Here is a 20,377-nt window from a genome sequence, read left to right as displayed (position 1 = left end):
TGGGTGTGATCCTTAGCACAGATCAAGTCAAACCAGCTGGTGAGTAGGGGAAGTGATCWGGGAGCAAGTGGGGTGAGGGGTCTCTAAGTGTCAGCCCGAAGTGTGAGACCATGTCTGCATCTCTGTGGGCACAGGGAAGGCAGTGGGGAGGGGGTGTTGGAATCACTGGCTTTGTGTGAGCAGGTGCCAGCAGCTGAGGGGCTTGGGACCCAGGTGCCAGCTAGTGGGCAGACTGACTCTGTGGTCAAAATATCAAACAATTCATATTTTTCCTTGCTCATCCTGATCAATAATTTTTAGCTACCTGAAATCACAGCAGAGAAATGTAGGAATATTCTAGGATGTTCACTGAACCACTGAACCACATGTAGTAAAATCTAGAGAATTTGCTTTATTCAGTGTATCTGACATCATACAACTTCAGTGTATATTGTTAAAATGCCAAGAAAATATCCATGATAGCTGCTAAGATGTATCTTACAGTCACTTCTATACCATATCAACATAAAGATCATCAGTCAGTGATCYGGGTGCATGCACATTTTGTGGCAAAAACTGAATGGATGGAATTGTTCTAAAACCAGAAAAAGCAAGGGCAGAAATTGTTTTTCTGTTTTCAATACCTATTTTCTACATCTTAAACACCAGCTTCTCTGAACTCTCATTTCTARTGTTTTTGGGCTTCCTGAGCAGTCACCTTGTAGCTGGAATTTCTCCATACAGCTGCAGGATTTCAAGAATRAATATATAATACATACATAATTTTCTTTCTTTCCTTTTTGGGGTTCTTGAGAGTTGATCAATGGATGTTATTTGTCTCAAGGATTCACTGTCTTCTGAGAAGTATGCACATAATCTGAAGAGATACCTGGCCATCTGTCATGGTGTCAAGTTTTTAAAGGAAGACAAAAACAAGCTCACGGAAAAAGAAATCTGTTGAGAACTATGGCATTCAGAGAAACAACATCTGTCTCAGGAAGTCCCTGAGCTGAAAACAATTGGATCCTGAGAGAGCACTGCAGGCAAGATTCACATACACTTGCCTTGGACTTATTCTTCCTTAAGTTTGTRTTTACAGGCACCATTGGAGATACAATATTAGGGTAAGTGGAGACTTCAACTGACARCTGAAGACAGACATTCTTTTGGTCTCCTGTACCTCAAAGCCAAGTCAGTTACCACAGATCCATCCTCATCCTGAAGTGTCTGATTGCTTTCAAGTTTGATTTCTGTCAAGACCCAGTCACTGCTCCCCTCAGTGAATGTGCCTGAATATTCATATTATTATAAAATACAAAGCTCAGTGTATGAAAAAAATCCTTTCATACAGAGGTTTTCATAGTGCTATATTAAGCTGGAAATAGCTTTTTGTTTCTTAATAGTTTAAAATTCTGTGAGGTACAGGTAATGACAGCAGCACACTTGAGAAAATGACAACAATATTTCCAAACGAATAAAGAGGAGTCCATGGTCCAGAGGAAATGATACTGTGAAAGCAGTTATCTACTTTACTATTAAATATTTTACAAGCCTTTACCTTAATACATCTTGAAAGGAAGATGATAACTAGATAATAAGCKAACAATTCATTTTTCCTGAGTGAACATTAAAAACAAATAACTAGAATATGTAGAATGCCAAGAATCCTGATAATAATAGCTAAATTATTATTAACAGTAGTAATAACAATAATAGCAACAACAAAAGAAAAATTTCCAAAGAGACTGCCTAACTTCTGTCTATGGTACAGCTTTGCTGAGCAATATGGACCAATTTTTAGGAGCTGCCAAAGTGAGACTCTRTGTGGAAGCATTGCCTTTGAGTAACTGATGTTAGCTAGTTAAGTTTCTCAACACCTGCTATAGTAGGAAAAGTGTCTGAACTCTGAGAGTGTTCTAAGAATTTGTAACACTACCACTTACTGAAATCCAATTCTTTATTTTCTTGCAGTCTACCTTGGCTTCTTACAAAGACAGTAGATAGCTAATGCAAAGGGGAAAAAATTAAAATTTTAGACTGTTAACATCTGATTGGAGATTTTGCAGATTGATATAATTACTCTTTAAAAAGTGSCATCGGTTTGTCAACAGTATTGAACACTAAATGTCCCTCAAACCCCTGGCTCAGTTTCTTGTGAATATCTATAGAATGGGGTTAATTCTCAAAATATCTAAATCCCAATATCACTTATCAAAGGGGTGTCGTGTCCATACATATGTGGATTGAACACACAATTCAGGATGTGAGAATGATTCCTGACATTGCAAATGCCCAATATTTCTGTCCTCTTTAACTTTAGTATGTCCTTATCATTAAMATTAGCTATTAGGTTATTCTAATTGGAGACAAAGTCTTAGCTTATMTGAATTCTTACCACAAGAAGACTAYTGATTTCCATGCTAATTACACMAGTTTATTGGTGCTTTTTCTTGGAAGCCTTATGCTTCCTTTTCTTGATTTTTCAGTTCTAGCTTCACAAATATATTYAACTGAGCAAGGAAAAACATTGAAAAAAAAAAAAAAAACTTCCTCATGGACCAGTTTTTTTTCTGTAGCTTCTTGCATGATCTCATGATCAATCTTGTCCCTTAAGATTTTCATGGGAATAAGAGGAAGGGCAATGACAAGCATCTAAGAAAACAAATGATCATGAAGACTTTCATTAGACACAATCTAGTATCAATAGGAGTGGGTAAAAAATGGAAAAAAAAGGCAAGTCCTTTGTTTTCCTTTTTTTTTTAAAAAAAAAAGTATGATAAAACTTAGCAAAATTCTAAATAATTTCTTTTTTTTGTTCACTCCATACTCAAGCAAAATTTTTGCTGGAATTACTGTTGAGTTCTTCCTGAGAGAAAATTTAGTTCTTAAATAAGAATAACAAAAGAAAAATAATGCAGAAAAAAGGTAAAATACTGAAGAGTATGCCAACATGCTAACTATACACTTAAGCCTGCACTGCTTGCTCATTTAAGCACAAGATTATACAGAATAAGGTCAGGGGAAATCATCCCATATGCATCCCCAAAGATATCTGATGCATCCAATGACAGCAGAGTCCTGTTTATTCAAAATACTTTTGGAACATCAAAACATTTGGATAAACAGGGCTTCAAATAATTGAGGGAGTTATTGTATAAGTAATTCACACCAGGGGGACATAACCTAGATTCAAAGGACTGAGTTTCAGATCAAAGGGGTACTGATAAATGGGATTTGGCTCTATGTGAACAAATAAATAAAAAAAATCCCTAAACAACAACATTTGATTATATAGTAATCAAGAAGTKTCCAAACATCCTTTTAAAAAGAGTTTAGGACAAAAGGCTGAAATTGTTACAGTAGGCTATACAGAAGGATATTCCAATGGAATCAAAATAACATAACTRAATGAGACCAAAAACATATGGAAGTTTGGGGGGGATGGAGGGGGTGGTCATGCATGTGTTTGTTTGTCTTGTTTTGTTTTATCTTCCAGTCAGAATCATCACTTGGTCACTTCACCAAGTTTGTGACCTTATTCCAGCCCCGAAACTGACACATATAATGTGGCAGAAGGTAGAGATTTGTAACATTCAGTTCTCTGTAATGCACTTTCCTCAATGCCCAACATAAACAAACTTTGATATATACAAGTTTGTCTTGGATGGACGATACTGTCTGATTTCTCACCTTTATATTAATATCATGATCCACTAAGACATCATAATCTCCTATTAAACACCTGTTAAGGTACAAATCTTGGAATAAAACAAGATGTTGATCTATGCTGATATTCACCCCCTGCATTATTAATATGGTGGAGTGGATACTTTGCTAATTTATACAAATAAACAATATTTTCCTTTTTCTGAAAGCTATGCACACATCGCCACAATTCAGCATTGTGCCTTACTGACTGTAGGGACATTTTGACAGCAGGAGTTGGCCAAACGTTTAGGGGCAAATGAAATGTCTGAAACCACAACACATTTTGATTCCCCCCAACACTTGATTTCCAAAAGCCTGGCCCAGGCTTCTCCCACCATGGTGCCTCACCTGGAACAGCCCCATCCTGGCTCGTAAGCCACAGGGAAAGGAGAGCTTCTGAGGGATGTGGTCTGTGCCTCAAGTTCCAGAGACATTTTTTCAATCATGTTGCAGGATGGACCAGACTGGGTCCACCCTGATACCTTTGAGCCTCATGGTTGTGTGTTTGAGCCCTCAGCTCTGTCAGTGCTGCAAGCTCCGAGCCCGGAGTGGCACCTGGGCCAGGTTTGCTTCGTCCCAGGGCAGGTGGTGCCTCACCCCTCGGCCATGGGACAGGTCTCGTCGGCCTGTCAGCCCCCATTAGCCATTGAGCCCATTTGCCCAGTGCCTCTCCTCAGGGGTGCCTCACACAGCCATCCCGCTGCCCTCCGGCCCACAACGYCCCTCTCACCGCTTTGGGCGGGAGRAGCCGCCATGGCGCTGCGGCTGCCAGCAGCACTGCTGCCTCCTCTCTGCYCCYCTCCTCWGCTCCTGCKGCTCTGCCAAAGGCTGCCGGGCTGAGGGGACTGCAGCACAGCATGAAGACCTGCCACCCTGGCTGTGGKTGTGTTTTCCCCAGCTTTCTTCCCTCCTTCCCTGGTGAGGGGCTGCGGGCTCAGGTGCATGAGGCGACACACAGGTGCTCTGAGGGGAGAATGCGTGAGGCGGTGAGGATGAAAGGGGAGCAGAGGYGTGGTGGGAGAACAATGAGCAAGGTAAGGTGTGGGGAGCTTGGAGAAATGGCARTGTGGAGTTGAGTTTAGTAGAAAGGGTAAAGTAAACACCTGTAGGTGCTGGAGGGGGCAGAGGTTAGCACTGCAAAGACACAGGAGCAGTCCTCAGCAGAGAGGGAGTCATGGTGGGTGATCACACAGGGCACGCTGTGCGGGGGGAGGCTGAGGAATGGGGATGGTGGTTTGGAGTTTGCTGACAGGTTGCTGCACTGACACAGTCTAGAAGTGAGTAAAGTTGAGCCATAAAGAGTAAAGCAAGGCTTTTTTTTTTTTTTTTTTTTTTTTTTTTTTTTTTTTTTTTTTTTTTTTTTTTTTTTTTTTTTTTTTTTTTTTTTTTTTTTTTTTTTTTTCCGAGTGTTAGGGTGTTGTTTTCTGAGGAAACCTTGGTTTAAGGTTTCATTCTACAGGCCTGATTTCCTCCCACCTCCTCATCTCACTAACTCCTCTGCAACCTGTTGGATAGGCATGTTGTCTGTGGTACAGGTAGAGCCAATTTGTAGTTTCATAGAAATTTACAAGAGCATCTGTTGTYTGTATATATAGTTGTTTAAAAAAGGTAAATTTCACTCTTCAAAAAAAATCAAATAAACAAACCTGAAATAGATTCCTCACAATGAGCAACAGATAATAAGGCTTGTACAAGTTTTGCCCTCTCTTTACAGGCTTGTCAAGGCTTCCCTCTCTGACTTCAGAATTCTTGCTCTCTCTGTATCTCAGTTGGAATTTGAATAGCAGTATTTTGACCAGTTTTCTGTCTGGAGTTAAGTAGGGAAGAGAAGGTAAAAATGGAATTTGTGTGTTGTAAACATCTTCAGCTTGATATCCCTGGAGTCTGGCTGAAACTGTTGTGTGGTCCACAATCCAGAAAGTACATAGGCTTCTGCTGACCTTGAAGCATTTCTGCAGAATCCTTTCTTTCATCCAGCTCCTAAATCTCTGAAGGTTAAACACAGGCATAAATACTTGGAAAAAAAAAAAAAAACAGTGAAAGTTTTCTTACACTGCTAGTATGGTGCCTGTGGATCAGGCAATCTGTTCCTATTACCATTTAATCCCTGGATTTTCGGTTGCAATTTTAATTAAGAGAGTGGCCATTCAATTTCTGATCTGTTCATCCAAGGACCTGAAATTTATTTGCTCCCACGAAATTAAAAAGCGGAGTTTAGTGGTTACAGGATTGTCCCTGTTATTTTTCCTCTTCTCCCCCTGCCCCCCCTCTTTCCCTAAGGTTCTCTTTAAAGTGTAAACCCCCCAGGAGGCACAGGTCCACTAGAATCAAACAGAATCAAATAATATCCCAAGCTTATTTTAAGATGCAGTTTTTTCCCTCCCTTTCCTGTCACAATCTTGYTTTTTCTCTAACAATATGGAACTGCAGCTGCACAGTGAAGCAGAACTCAGAGATTAAAAAAAAAAAGTGTATGTTTGGATCTTAAATTAATATACACATTAAATTATATTTAATTGTGCCTTATCAATAGGCTGATGAACTTAGGTGCTTGCTGCTGCCATTGGTCATGATGCTCTGTAGCAGGCAGAGGCAGCAACTGCTGCTGATGGAAAAGAAAAGGTAGTGGAAGGAGGAGGGGAGAAGAAGGTGGGAGACGAGGGGATTGGCTGCTTTTAATGTCATTCACAGCTCCGGGCCCCGGCTCTTCCGCTGCTCCAGCTCTGGCTCTCCCTTGAACAGCTCCTAGAGAGAACAAGGCGTGCGGAGCTCGGATCACCAGCATCATGCTCCTTGGGCTTGGATCGTAGATCCCCCTCTTTGAACATTAAAATAACTCCTTCGTCTTTCAGCGTCCCGAGCAGACCCAGCGAGAAAACAAGCACGTGAGAGAGAGGAAAGAAAGAGGAGGAAGACGAAAATCTGCAACCAAGGGGACTAAAGCAAAGAAAAAGAGTGCTTTGCTTGCACAGCTGCAAAGTGGGAATTTAAAGAGCTGCAGAGAGAGAGATTCCAGCTCATCAGCACATACACATTGCAGAATTACAGATCCAGGTAGAAATGACATCAACAGGGAAAGAAGGCAGCGGAGCTCAACATGCACAATATGTTGGACCCTATCGTTTGGAGAAAACCCTAGGAAAAGGACAGACAGGTTGGTTCTTTTGCAGCAGCACCGGTGCTAGAGGGAAGGTGCTGTAGCAGCCAGTGAGGTGTTGGGGATGGGGTGTTTGAGGGTTCAGGTTTTCCCATTTGCTGTTTCAGTGCAGATAATATTCATGGGGGATTTTGGCCTTTATTTATTTTTAGTTTTTTTATTTTAATTCTTCCTTTTCTTCCTTTTTTTCTTTTCTTCTTTACTTAAAAAGGAAAGAAAAATAAAAAAAGCCCAGGATGCTTTATGTTCATTACTCCTGCTAATGGGTGTTGTTCTGATGACAGCCAGAGTGCATGCAGAGGAAAAAATAGCTGATCTGCTGGTGGTGAATTTTCACATCCGTTTCTTCACTGCCCTACTTAGGAGCATTTTTCTTTTTAATCAAATTATATTGAAATTAAAGGTTCACAGCCATGTAGTACCGAGGAGGTGGTGATGGTGGTAGTGGGGGAGTCACCAGCAGTATTTCATGACATCATGATTGAAAAGGGTGTAGTCCTTAAGGTGCAGTTGGGGGGGGGTGGTGGAAATATGTACAGTATGTCTCTGGCACTGACTGCTGTGGGTATTTAGCAAATATGGATGGATGGGCTGGTGGTTTTTGTGGGTAGGGTCTGAAATAAAAGAAAAATAGAGGATGGGTAGAAGAATTCATTCTGATTATGCTGTGTTTTTGTAGGAGGGGTTGAGAGGGGGGAAGGGAGGTTATTTAATTATTTTTCTTAAAGCTTGTTTATGAAACTCGCCCCYGGCAGATTTTCCTGAATGAAACAATGGTAAGAAATATTAAAAAGAGGAAAGCGAGTGGAGGGAATTAGCAGAGAGCAGGTGCTTCTGCCCTACATGACATAATTAGATCCCCTAAATGCGTTCAAGATCTGGACTTACTGTTGCTTGCTTGGATAGCATATTCACTTCAAGGGCAGGGGAGTATTAATTGGAAGAAAATCCCTTAAAAAGAAGCCCAAATGTCTTCCCTTTTTAAAAAAATATTTTTTATTTTTAGTAACAGGTGCAATCAGCAATGGCATCTGGCAAATTCATTGGGTTGGGATCCCCCCAAAAGTGGATTGAGACTTGAGATTATAATTTACGGAAGGGGTAAGATCAGCCATAGGGGGGCTTCTTTGGGCATGTGGGTGTTAAGTGTTGTTCATTATGGTGGGACAATAAAACATGATGCATTGTGGTGTATTTTTTTTTTATAACCCAGCCGAGCTTTGCCCATCTGTTGTCTAAAGGATTTAATAGGCGTTTCCATCCCCAGCTGCTGCCTCTGCTCTGCCTGCTTCCTCACTGCCCTGCGTGGCAGCAGCTCTGCAGTCCGCAATTTTCTTACGGACACAGTCAAAATCCAGATCTTTCTCTGTAAGAAGCAATGCTCTTCTGAGATGATTGATTATAACCTCCCCCCATCCTTCCCCTCCTCTTCACAACCCCATAGCAACCGTTCAGAGACATGGATGAAGATGACATTGTCTTCTCGTAGAAGTGACTTTTATTTATATTTCTTCCCTTTTTTTTTCAAATCTCTTCAGTGTATCAGCTGCTAAAGGTAGTTTTCTGTCACTGTTTTTGGTTACCACCTTTATCCTTTGAATAGCTCTGTGAGTCTTCTGCAGCTGTGTTCTTACTAAAATTTGTTCTGATAATGGTAATGAAAATATTCTACAAGAAAAATTGGGGTATATTGTTAATAAAACTGCCCTATTTCTGCTGATAATCCTTTCCTGTATACACCAGGTGATCAAAGAACCAGCTGACAAATTCATTTTTGTCTTCATCACCATTTCCTTTTTTCTCTTTCTCACCTTCTCAGTACCCCTCCCTCCCCTTTAAATACAATTGTGCCTGGGATTCCTGAAAATACAGCTGCATTCACCTTTTGCTCCATGTTCTTATAGCCTGACGTTGTGGTCCTAAAGGGTTATCTGCAGCTTTGGTTATTTTTTTTTCCTCTCTGCTAATCTTCCTATCTTCCTCCTAAGTGATTAGAGACGTGGGGGTGGAGAGAGAAGAACAGGATGTATTTAGAGGCTTGCTGCTGTTGGCCTCTGCAGTTATTCAACCAGCTGGACAAGGGTGAAAGTTTTCTTTTGTAGTTTTACCGTATAACTGATCTTTATAGATAAGTCTCTGCTGTTTGCACACATGAATGCACATGAAATGCACAATACATGGTGTCATAGAAGATAAAGGTGGGGGAAGGAGGAAGRGAAATCTTGAAAGTAGCTGATGTCAGTCTGTCTCTCTCTTGTTATACCCACCCTTGATTAATGGAATAATGCACCGGGGTGAAATCTAACTCAGTATTAAGCATACATGGCTAAATATGGAAAGATGCTTTCTGGTATTCTCGCATTTTCTGTGCTAATCACAGCATGGGAGCATGCAGAGTGGCATGAACAGTGTGTGGCATGTAGCTCATCGTCATCCTGCTTGTTTTGGAGGGTAAGCAGGCAATCTGCAGTGTTTTAGGAAGAGGACAAGCAGTGCAGTATGAGGGCCTGGTTCACCACACTAGATTTTGTACCTGTGCATTTGGGTTGCAGTGGCATACAGATGAAGGAAGTAGTGGTTGTAATAATTCCTTTAGAGTTTGACTTTAAACCTTGGAAGATTAGGAGGTAATGTCTTAGATTTTTTTTCCAAGCACATGAGGAAGAGTGAGAAATAAAATCTGGCAGAATGTAATGATGAATAGAAAGAAAGTGTAAGTTGTGTTGCAAAGTCCTGTCCATTTTACAGTGATCTTCATATCCATCATTTTAATTTGGAATAAAAAATTATTGACTCTGTAAAGTTATTTCAGATAGACAGGTCTGGCCTTGCTCCCAGATACATTGGCATTATGCAAATGTGTTAATCCCTCTTACCTGCTTTTACTGACATCAGAAGAAAGTTTTTGGGGAGGAGTGTGGGTTCATTCATAGTTCAGAGCAGACTTAAAGAGGGTGCAATGGACGGAGAACTTAATGGTAGAATTCTCATTGACCTCCTCTCTGTGAAGTTCTCGCTGATTGCTGCCTAAAAGCTGAACAAAAGTGTTTACCAGCGGCAACCTACTGGTCCCTGCAAAGAGGTCCAGTAGTGGTGTCTTGGGACATTAGTGGGACCTGGTGACATCTGGCACTGGGTGGGCAAAATTGACAGGGAAAAACCTTCTGTTCAAATTGGTGGGTAACAACTGAAAGTGTTGATTGATCAGATATGCAAAATTTGTCCTGAGCAGCCTTCTGGGCTGTTGCGTCAAGCTTGCCAAGGGTGACTGRTGCCACAAAGAGAGGATTAGGGCCTCTTAGGCAGAGAAGTTGGAAGAGGGCTACATGGGGCAGTGCTGAAAAATAGTTGTACTTAGGACTTTGCTGCTAGTGGGTATGACAGAGAGAGAAAAATTATTTTTAATAGTGCAGCATATGAATTTAACGTATCATTTGAGTACAGTAGCAAGATGGTTTGCTTTTGTAATAGGTTGAATTCAGAGCACCTCTTCTTGACGTCATCTAGCAGAATAGCTCATGGAATTTCTATTTAAAAGATCTTGCAAGAATACAAGGGGCATCATAATCATGATCATTGTACTCAAAAAACTATTTTACGGAACTGTCAGTGTAAAAAGCACTGCTGTGTGTATATATATGGGTGTGTGGAKAAAGTTTAGTTTATCTCAGTTTCACTGGTACCTTCTTTTACAGTTAATTATAGGAGGTTTTCATTGTAATAAACAGTAATGAGCAAAGGATGTGTGTCCTGTTACAATAACACAGGTGGAAACAGTGTACCTTGRGAAGCCCCAGTCACACCTGAAACACATGAAGCAGTGTTTTAGTTAAGATAGAGGCTTTTCTCTATTTGCCACTTAYTCTACATGAGACCAGGTGCTTGTGTACTCCTTGCTCTGATTTTTTTTTTTTTCTAGAATTCCTTAGTTATCTCTGTTCATGGGTTTCTTTGGTCTTGTTAACCCCTATTTCACCCTTGAAACTCGTTAACAGTAATTCAAACTGACTGTACTGAATATTTATTAATGAGTACAAAGATGAGGAACTGAAGTATTTCTGGTAGAGGTCTTCAGCATTTTGGAGGGTTTTGTTGCATTTTCATTTGACACTGTAGAGGCTTCAGCATTGTTTGCTCTAGCACCMGTTCAATTTCTAGTTGAAATTTCTAAAATACTGATTTGTCCACAAGCAATGAGGTGTTGGCTCTAAGTGTGAGTTACTCTATTAACTTAGAGATAAACTTCATGGAAGCTTATCTATTTTGTCATGTTCCTTTTATTCTGTTTTAAGCCCGGCACAAAGTGTCTTGCTTGAAACTCACGGCACTTTGACCTTCACAAAAAGTGCAGGGGTTTCCTTTTCTGCATTGCATCCCATATAGCTTACAGCTATTTTGGTGTATAACATGTTAATTATATATAAGCCATGAGTGAGGTGTTCAGCAGTGTGCTATTGGGTTATGTAAGAACAGAAATCATTAAATTTGGGACCTAGTGAATTTAATAGCCTTTTATTTAGTGAGAGCTTAAACAGGATGTTTCTTTACAGCCATAACCATCTGTTTCCATGACACTGGCAGAAACTGAAATTGTTAAATTTTTTGTCTCTGTCAAATTTGGTTGAAAGTGAAAGTTTCATCTCTGTTCAAGGAATGTTTGAGTATTCAATGTGATCTCAGAAGCCTGGTTTCCTTAGGTAAGTAGGCTAAACAAAGTATATCCTTTTCATTCATACTGCTATAATTTTTTTTCCTGACCCACAGTATTAGATCTAGAGAGAATCTAAAGAGTACAGCTTTCTTTCATTTAGCTGTCTAGATGAATATATCATTGTAAGTGGTGTAAATCATTGTAGATTTCCTCATGGCTTTTTTAAACACACAAAGAAACAATAAGCCAGTATCTATCCTAATAATGTTTTCATATATTTACTTTACTTTCCTTATGAAAGTTTCTTTCAGAACAATATAAATCCATACTCCTCACCATTACAGTCTGTGAAGGCTTAAATGTTGAATTAGTAATCATAGAAATAAATACTGCAAGCAATACTGTAGGTAGTAGAGGTCTTAAGAATGAAATTTTCCCAAGAAAGGTTGTCACAGTGACTTTCACTTAATGGATTATCAAGTAATGATTATGAGATTTGAGAGATTTGATCTTTCTTAACTTATTGTACCTTTCATCTGACCGTTAAAAAGTACTGTTTGCTTGCTTTACTGCCTGAACTAAGCTAGTGTTACCCTGCCACTTGTCTGAACTGGAAATTTCATCTATCCCTTTTCTGAGTTCCACTYTTTTTATTTGTTTTGTTTTGTTTACCATTTGAACTAGCAAATTTCTGTTTGCTAAATGCAGTGAAAAGGATTTTTAACTTCCATCCTTCCTCAGACTTTGTAGGGGCACACCATTAGTCATTTATGTCAATATCAGTAGCACAATTATTATGAACTTGTGGCAACAGCAGCAGCCTCTGCATTATTGTTTTTCTTTGTAAAGCACAGTAAGCTTTCTCACCCGAGAGTTGCCAGAAGTCGGGTACTGTCAAATGGGTAGAACTCTGYGACTAAATACTTATGTTTCAGATGTCAGCAGGAACTATGGAAGGACTGAATTCACAAATAGGGTTCTTCCACTGTTCAAGCATTTTTTTACTTTTCATTACTGTTCTAATGTCATTTTGTTSTGCTACAGTGAAAAGGACTGCATTAGGGTGAGGAGAGACACTGAGGAAAGGAAAAAGCTTCTCATTAGAATTTACCTATTGAGAGGAATGCTTTTGATCTCTAGAAAACCTGKGATTCGATGAGAAGACAAAGTGTAGCATTTTAGGCTGGTTCTTAAAATTCCTTTTGTAAACTGAGTGGAGCAGACAGTGTATGATTTGCATTCTCCAGCATTGCAGTGTTTTTCGGTATACTAGAAGTTTATTCCATACATTACATTTTAATATTGTGTGCTTTAGAGAGTTAAACTGTAATTGGGATGACAATAATAAATGTGATACACACCTAAAAATTAGCAAGTATGTAGTATAGAACAAATGAAGGTGGTGGAAGAATTCCAACTTTCAGAAAATTTTGAAAGGAAATGAGAAGTTTGGAAGTAGTACCCTCTGAAGTGAGAGACATTGCATGAGGACTGTATTATGCACATAGGAGAACAGTCATAACAAGACGAGGTGGAAGCCTGGYTGTAGGTTTCCATGAAGGTACAGTAAAGGCAAAGACATAAGTGAATGCTCAAGTAGCGGTCCTCTTCAAATGCTAAGATGCTGTAATTTGCCCTTGTGAAGTCAGTCCATGTTTTCAGTTGAGCTGACTTCAGTAGAAATATCATCAAGTCCGTGGTAGATAGATGAGGGTGGATTTTTTTTTTTGTTGTTTTTTTTTTTTTTTGTTTTTTTTTGGGTTTTTTTTTTTTTTTTTTTTTTTTTTTTTTGTTTGTTGTGGATTGTCCTATTAAGAAATATCCCAAAGAAATTTTCTGGTTTTGTTTTAAACAAGCCCAAGATGTTTAGCAATCCTAGTCAATAATGCTGTTCATTCTGCTTATGGAATATGAGGAGATTGTTCCATTTCCAGTTCATGCATAAACATTATGTTTTTCTACAAAACAGCCATAATGATCTGTAGAATAACATGAATAATTTGTTGTAAATAGTGTTCTTAATGAACTTGAACCGTCTTCATCTGCAGTGTCTCTAAATGCAGAGTGATTTCCTTTAAATCCTTATTTGTTTCAGATTTTACGGCAAATAGCTATTTATATCTTCTTTCCCCAACTGTCTTTACTTCACTTATGGATTGGTTGCACTTATGCAGTATTCAAAGATTTGAATTGTGCTCTCAAATGTAGTCTGTTGAATATATTGCATAAGAGAATTGCATTCTACTTGGATCATTGTGCAAGTACTTCCAACACAGATGTTTGCAAGTGCAAACCAAAAATTCAGTTTTCCTGGATGGTTTGGACATGATTCTGATGAGCATCCATGCTTGGTAGATGTAAGTTTTCCAGAAAGTCTTTTTAAAAGGTACACAAGTGTGACTGAATGAAACTTAATCAAAAAGGCCTACTTTTAGAGCCTATTTTAATATTGTTCATCMAGTTTCATTTTACTTATTCTACATTTAATTTTGAATAGGGGTACAAAATGTTTATTTATTAYGTTTACTAATACTATTACTAATAAAAATATGTTTAAAACCACACTAAAAAATTACTCAAAATTTTTTTTCTACACTTCATAGCTTTTGAAAGTTGGGTTTTTACGGAGTTTAGATGGAACAGCAGAATTTGTTTTGGTTCCTTTCATAGAAGTGCATTACTGGCTATTGAAGYAGCTGCAAGCATTTTGTTCTTGGATGTGTCATTTGTGGCAGAGATGCCTGTGAGGATGCAGTTGTCCTGTGGACTGTATAAACAGGAATACACTTTCTTTTGTGATGACCTTGGGATAAACTTTTTAAAGGCTGTTAAATGCAAGCGTGTCATGAGACTAAGGATAGAAAGCAATATGAACAAAGAAGGTAAATGGTGTGTGTTTAAGCAAATCCAGGTTGCAAATGGTGCTGTTGCCTTCGCAGAGGGCAGAGTAACCTTCAGGCTGATGCAGGTGGCTCTGCGTAGTTAGTGCTGGAGTTGGTAGAGTGGAACACTTGCCTTGAATTGTTAGTGCTCTTGGTTTTATTTTGAGGGAATGATTTCATTGTTTCCCGAAGGCCACAGAGACATATGTTAGCTGATACAAAGTAGCCCTTAAACTGCTTTTTATAACTCTCATGGAGTTCTAATGGCCAAGCTTACTGTTTTGCACCCMGTGGTTGTTCCAAGCAGTTTCTGCCTTTTAGACTTTCGTTGTACCTACTTTGGCTTCCTTGATAAAGGTTATTGCCTGCTTAGAAGTACAAGGAATACTTTTAAATTTTTTTTCTCATAAACATTTTTAATTTGAGGTGGGGTAAGGTTAGACTGGAGGGGACCATTMTTCATGTAGCTCACCACAGGTCACAGGCTGCTTTTCAGTTTCTTATCYAATATCCACCCATTGATAGTCAGTGATTTGATAATTAAGGAGTTTGGAAGAAAGTAGGTAACTTGCCAGCTACTGACAACTTTGCACTGAGATTTGCAAAATCAATTGACAGCAGATGGGTTAATGCAGGAATCACTGTCAGGTTGGCTTAGGGTAGGGTGCAAGTGTTAATCTATTTTTCTTTCTTGTTTTAATGTTTCAACACTATGTGGGAATTGTAAGCATGATAATATTTCCAGTGAAGTGCTTACCTTAATTTTTTTTTTTTTTTTTTTTTTTTNAGGCATCCATTTAGTAAGTGCTCTTCTGACTCTGCTTCTACTTACAAAACAACATGCTGTCTTTGTATCCTGAGGGTTTTGCAATTTTGATTTGCTATCTTTTGCACTATATGCTTAATGTGGGAGAAAACAAGTCAGTGTGGAAAGGTGTATATTTTTTTAATAATGTCTAATTTTACCTGTGTATTGACACACTTTGTTTTTGCAGTGTCATTCCTCTGTGTGTTCAGCTTTTAAGGCCATAAAATGACTCCTCTTGTATTTTATCTATTAAAAGTACTATTGACTGCAACAGAAGTAATTGAGGAGCTGGTTTCTGGAAGAAGTAAACTGGACTGGACCAAAAACATGTTGTTTTTTTAGTGATTGTCTAAAGCCTACTGTTAGAACTATTAATTTCAGTCTGACAAATTGGAACAGTGGCTGCAAATGAGAATGTACCAGGTCTTCATACTAACACAGCAGGGAACGATGATGGAGTTGCTTGGCTCTTTCATTCTTTTTCTTATCTTTTTTATATGTGGCTAGCAATGTAGATACTAGATTTCTACATGGATACTCATCTTGAAAAAGTGACTGTTTTTTTGCTTTGGTCCACGATGAGACCCACCAAAGCCCAGGTTCATAGTTTTGGCTCATCTGCCTTATAGGAATATCATTTATGAGGAAGAGAGGGACCTGTAAGAACATATTTGCAGCTTAACATGAGCTGGAGATATACAATTTCCTTTTAAAAAATCCTACTAAAAAAAAAAAATGTCCTGCTCTGATAAAGTCTGGGCTCATCTAGCCTAAGACTTTGCTAAGATTACTGTTCTGTTGCATTTGAATTAAAGCACACGCTTAAGTGGGAGAATAAAGACTTCATATCCCAAATCTTTGTGGTGTGAAATGCACCGTGTGGGATGTTAAAAATTTTTGGATGTCTTTTGCTGAGCATTGGCCAGCAGAGGATTGGGTTACTTATCATGCCAGCCATTTGTCCTGGGTGAGTTTCATTCAGTGATTGTGTGAATTCCTTTTAATAACTGTGAYCTGTCCCTAAGATTAAGGAATGGATTTGACTTTTTAGGATTTTTATCATACTGRAATATATTAATCTCTCCTGTTACAAATGTCCCATCATGTTTTTAGGTTCTAAATGATGGGTAGCTTAGCTGTCATGTTGAGACAACCTGCTGACAGGAGGTACAGGTTTGGTCTATGGCTTTCTTTTTGAAGTACTCATCATCTGCTTTTTGGATTGTATTTTTGTGGGGTTTTTTGGGTTGGTTAATTGGTTTTTCTTTTAGTTGCTTTTGGGRTTTTGTTTGTTTGTCTTTGTTTTAAACTTGGAAGTTACCTTGTCTCTTCAAAATGGAAACTGGTTCAAGGATTGTCATCCAAATTTACAGGCTACTAGACAGATATTTGGTTCTTTCTACAAGTGCAGTCTCATAGAGAAAATTAATTAAGACACTAGGAAGGAATTCTCAGAAAAATTTTTGGGATGTTACAGTTGAAAGGCTGAGGCTTTTGACTTTTTTTTTCACTTAGGCTCTATTTAAATAGGTTCATGACTACTGCTAGAAGAGCTGGTAGAAATACTCAAGGACGTAGCCCATATCTAAATAAATGTATATTATCAGATTTTTTTTTTACCTGTATGGTTATGTTAGACTGTAAATAAGGTACTTTTATGGTTTYGTCGTACTTATACAAGATGCTTTGTCTTTGGGAAATTAATATTGTTGCACTGTATGTCCTTGGAGAATTATTTACCCTTAGATGTCTTTTTTTCCCACATTTCATGTGTCTTGCCTAGCTTGTGAACTKAGGGGAAGGATAATTTTTATTTCATTATCTGCATGTAATCCCTTTCATGCTAAGGCACTAATCCAAGTAAGGCCTTTGTGTGTGAATAGGAAGATCCATTTAAACATAGGAATAAGCTCCTCCACTGTGAGAGTGGGTTGCACCTTGCATTGGTTACCTAGAAATGTTGGGAAGTCTCCTTCCTTGCATCTGTTCAAATCCAGAGTAGACAAAGCCTTGAGCAGCCACTCCAGTTGATTGTTCTTTGACCAGAGGTGTTGATCTACATGATCTCCAGAGATCACTTCCAGCTTCAGCTCTTTTGCTGTTCTGTGCTACCCTCTGCAGCTAAACCATAACTTGCTCAGTGAAATGAAACTAAGGAACTYTGTATTCTCCAGTTTTGTACCCTGTGTTCCCCTGCTGTTCCTGCTCTCTCTCCATCCTTGTCTCTTGGACTAGGTGGGGACAATGTTTGTGGCTCATTTGCGGTCTGTGCTGCTTGTCCATCTTTWTTTTTTTTTCTCTTGAAATGCATTAAGGATTAAATCACAATTGAGCTTTCCATAGTGAGAGTGGTCGTTTGAATCTCTCAGGCTTTTTTTCCATGGACATTGAGCACTTTCCATTAAATTTGTAGAATCTTAGAGACTTCCCTTGCTCTTTCAAATTTGGTTGAGGCTTGATAATGGAGTCTGATGTTATGGGGGAATTGCAGGCAGACAGCCTAAACATTTGAATTTTATTACCTTTAAAAAATCAGGTTGAAAGAAAGCTGTCCTAAACATCACAGCTTCTTTAATCTTCATTTGGTTTTGAGAGCTGTGCACTGCTGTTGTGGCAGATCAAGACTGATGGAATACAGTTGGTCTTCAGATACTGCCCTCACCTTGGTTAAGATTCTTACACCAAATTTAGGAGGAAAAAGTGGTGCTAAAAGCACATTAAGATTTCCTAATACTGGGGGAATCCCCAGACAGCTTGACAGGCTGGATTCCTGCCTACTCTCTGCTGCTGCAGCAGTGTAAAGAAGGGGTGATGGAGACTTGAACTTGGTCATTTCTGTTTGCAAGCTGAGCTCAGTGCTCGGGGAGTGTGGGAAGACGGGAGCCCTCTCTGTATTTCCTCCATGTATCCATTTTGGTACAGTGGCAGTATTTGAAGTAGTCCTTTCCTGCAGAAAGCTGAGAGGAAGACTGAGAGCTGTTTGTGTGTTTGCAATGCTTGTCTGTACAAAATCGTCACCGAAGACAAAGCCAAGTATTATATTAGAACTTGGCAATGACACAGGCACTATCGCCCTATTAAACGCGAGCATTTGTTTTTTTTTTTGTAAAGACATATCTATAAGTGGCACAGCTTTTAGAATTCCTTACACTTTGTGAGCACCAGCCTTAAAGTTTATCATTAGCCTTTGAAACTAATTAAATATACCCTTTTCCCCCCACACTTCCCACTCTTGTCAATCAGTAAAGCTTGATTAAAACCAGTGATCATCGRCAATAAAGAACGATCTGTCCTAGAGTTTCTGTGTTTTGTCCCATGCTGCCTTTCTTCTGGGTCTGTGGTTTAGTTCATTGCTCATATTTATGAAATTACATCTCTTTTACTTCTGGTTGTTTTCTGATTGCAATGAAGACATTACTTAGGCAAATTCCCCACTCAGTTACATCTGTGCAGTCTCAGTGACTTCAAGGCCTTGCTCAAGTTTCTCTGAGAGGGGAGTTTGACTCATGAGCAAGCTTCTCACTGATGGCAGCAGAGGCAGACCTCTGGCAGTGTTCTAGTTAAGAGCAGCCTAGGAATACATCTCTGCAGTGAATATTCAAGCAAATTAGAGCACTAAGTGGAATGATACTGTAAGCAAATTCAATTCAAACTGAAAATACAGGCCCAGCATTTTACAAATTACTATATTTCATCCTTAAAGCAGGAGTCTGTCTGCTCAGCTAACACACAAATTAAGGCAAGCAAATGTTTTAATACTTTTAGTTGTAATTCTTCTCTGGTTTTCCATACATACATGTACTGAAATTATCCAACCAGTCTGCATTAAGTTTCAGGATGGAGAAAATGTCCTTACATTTATCATTACTGCATCTTTGCTAGGGAAAGGCACAACCAGACTACTAGCATGATTGGGATAGTTGCTACCTTAATTACCAGGTGGCTTGTCCTGCTCAGGCAAAATGCTGCAAAGATAGGCAAGGTTTCTGGATCTGTGTCCTTAATGCTGTCATCAAATGCTGTCACCATTACTCTTATCAACACTGAATTAGATGACTTATGGCTGAGAAGCCACTTTAGTTCTACCAATACTTACTTATTCTCAGTGCTTTGGTGCCTGTGGCTCTGGGTAACTGGGTGGCCTGCTTCATAAGAATTCATTGCAACTCTGATTAGATTAGCAAAATGAACATCATATTTACTGTTCAGGTGTCTGCTCTACTGCAGATTTCTGAAGACTTCAACAGAGGGGAGAAACTTGTGTGCTGTAGGTCTTTTTCTTCTCGTTGAAATGGTGGAGTTTGAAAACATGGCAAGGCCAAGGGTCTGGATCAAAGGAAATGTGTAACTTGCAGTCAGAGATGGAATTGTAGCACTGGTGGGTAGTGCTATTCTCTTCTGGCACACAGAGCAGAGAAAATAGGGCAGTGAAGGTTGGAGAAGTGAACAGAGCACCTAAGAACCTTGCCCTGTGTAGAAGTCCTGTCTTCCCCATCTTTTACATTGTTACTTACTTGTAGCAGTTGTGCCTGTTTTGCTCTCTTGATAAACGGTGCATCAGCTACAAATCAATATGGTGTGTCAGATGTGGAAAAACTGAATATTTTTGTACATAATGCATTGTACACTTTGTGTATGTGGGACTTCTTTTCAGGGTTGGTCTTTTTTTTTTTTTGTATGTATGTGTGTACACAAAATACCAACCTTTTGCTTGATCCTTTAGAGTTCTAATTCTCTTGTGCAAGATTATTCTGTAGTCTCAAGGCCCCTTGGATTAAAGGTGCTGAACTTCTCAACGGGTTGGGTCACTATTTGTACTCTTGTGATCTCTGAAATGCTACAGAGTCCTAGCTGGGTCATTTCTTGGCTTCAAGAGTAGTGGAGATGTGTACAATACAGGGTCTGATGATGTCATTGTGCAGTTGTAAGGCAGATTATTCAGAAACAATAACTATGCAGTCTTCACTGGCCTTAACAGGCTCAGTCACTGACTTGGGTGCAGCCTTTGGCAAGTAAAAAAAAAAATTTTTTTATGGTGCCCTGCTCTAAAGCTAAGATAATTGTTGACTTCCCTTTTGGGACTGACAGGGTTAGCCAGTTTGTATAGATAGCTTTTTCAGAAATAAAAAGCATCATGAAGAGGCCTGGGATAATGCTACCATTTAGATCTAATGATTTCCACACCCCCCCCC

General features: G+C 39.2%; 1 protein-coding gene across 2 annotated transcripts in view; it reads left to right on the top strand.

The window, feature by feature from the left end:
- The first annotated feature begins 6,425 nt into the window (after positions 1–6,425).
- BRSK2 (BR serine/threonine kinase 2) overlaps positions 6,426–20,377 on the top strand; it is a 300,274-nt gene continuing 286,322 nt past the window's right edge. For both annotated transcript variants that reach the window (XM_057372174.1, XM_057372175.1), the window contains exon 1: positions 6,426–6,841. In XM_057372174.1, the coding sequence (XP_057228157.1) occupies positions 6,748–6,841 (94 nt within the window). In that variant the 5' untranslated portion in view covers positions 6,426–6,747. The remainder of the gene's footprint in view (positions 6,842–20,377) is intronic.

This window comes from Malurus melanocephalus, unplaced genomic scaffold (assembly GCF_030028575.1).
Source record: "Malurus melanocephalus ecotype Western Australia unplaced genomic scaffold, MMel_1.1 scaffold_165, whole genome shotgun sequence".
NCBI lineage: Eukaryota > Metazoa > Chordata > Aves > Passeriformes > Maluridae > Malurus > Malurus melanocephalus.
Note: the sequence above shows the minus strand (reverse complement) of the source record. Positions and strands in the feature narration are given on the sequence as shown.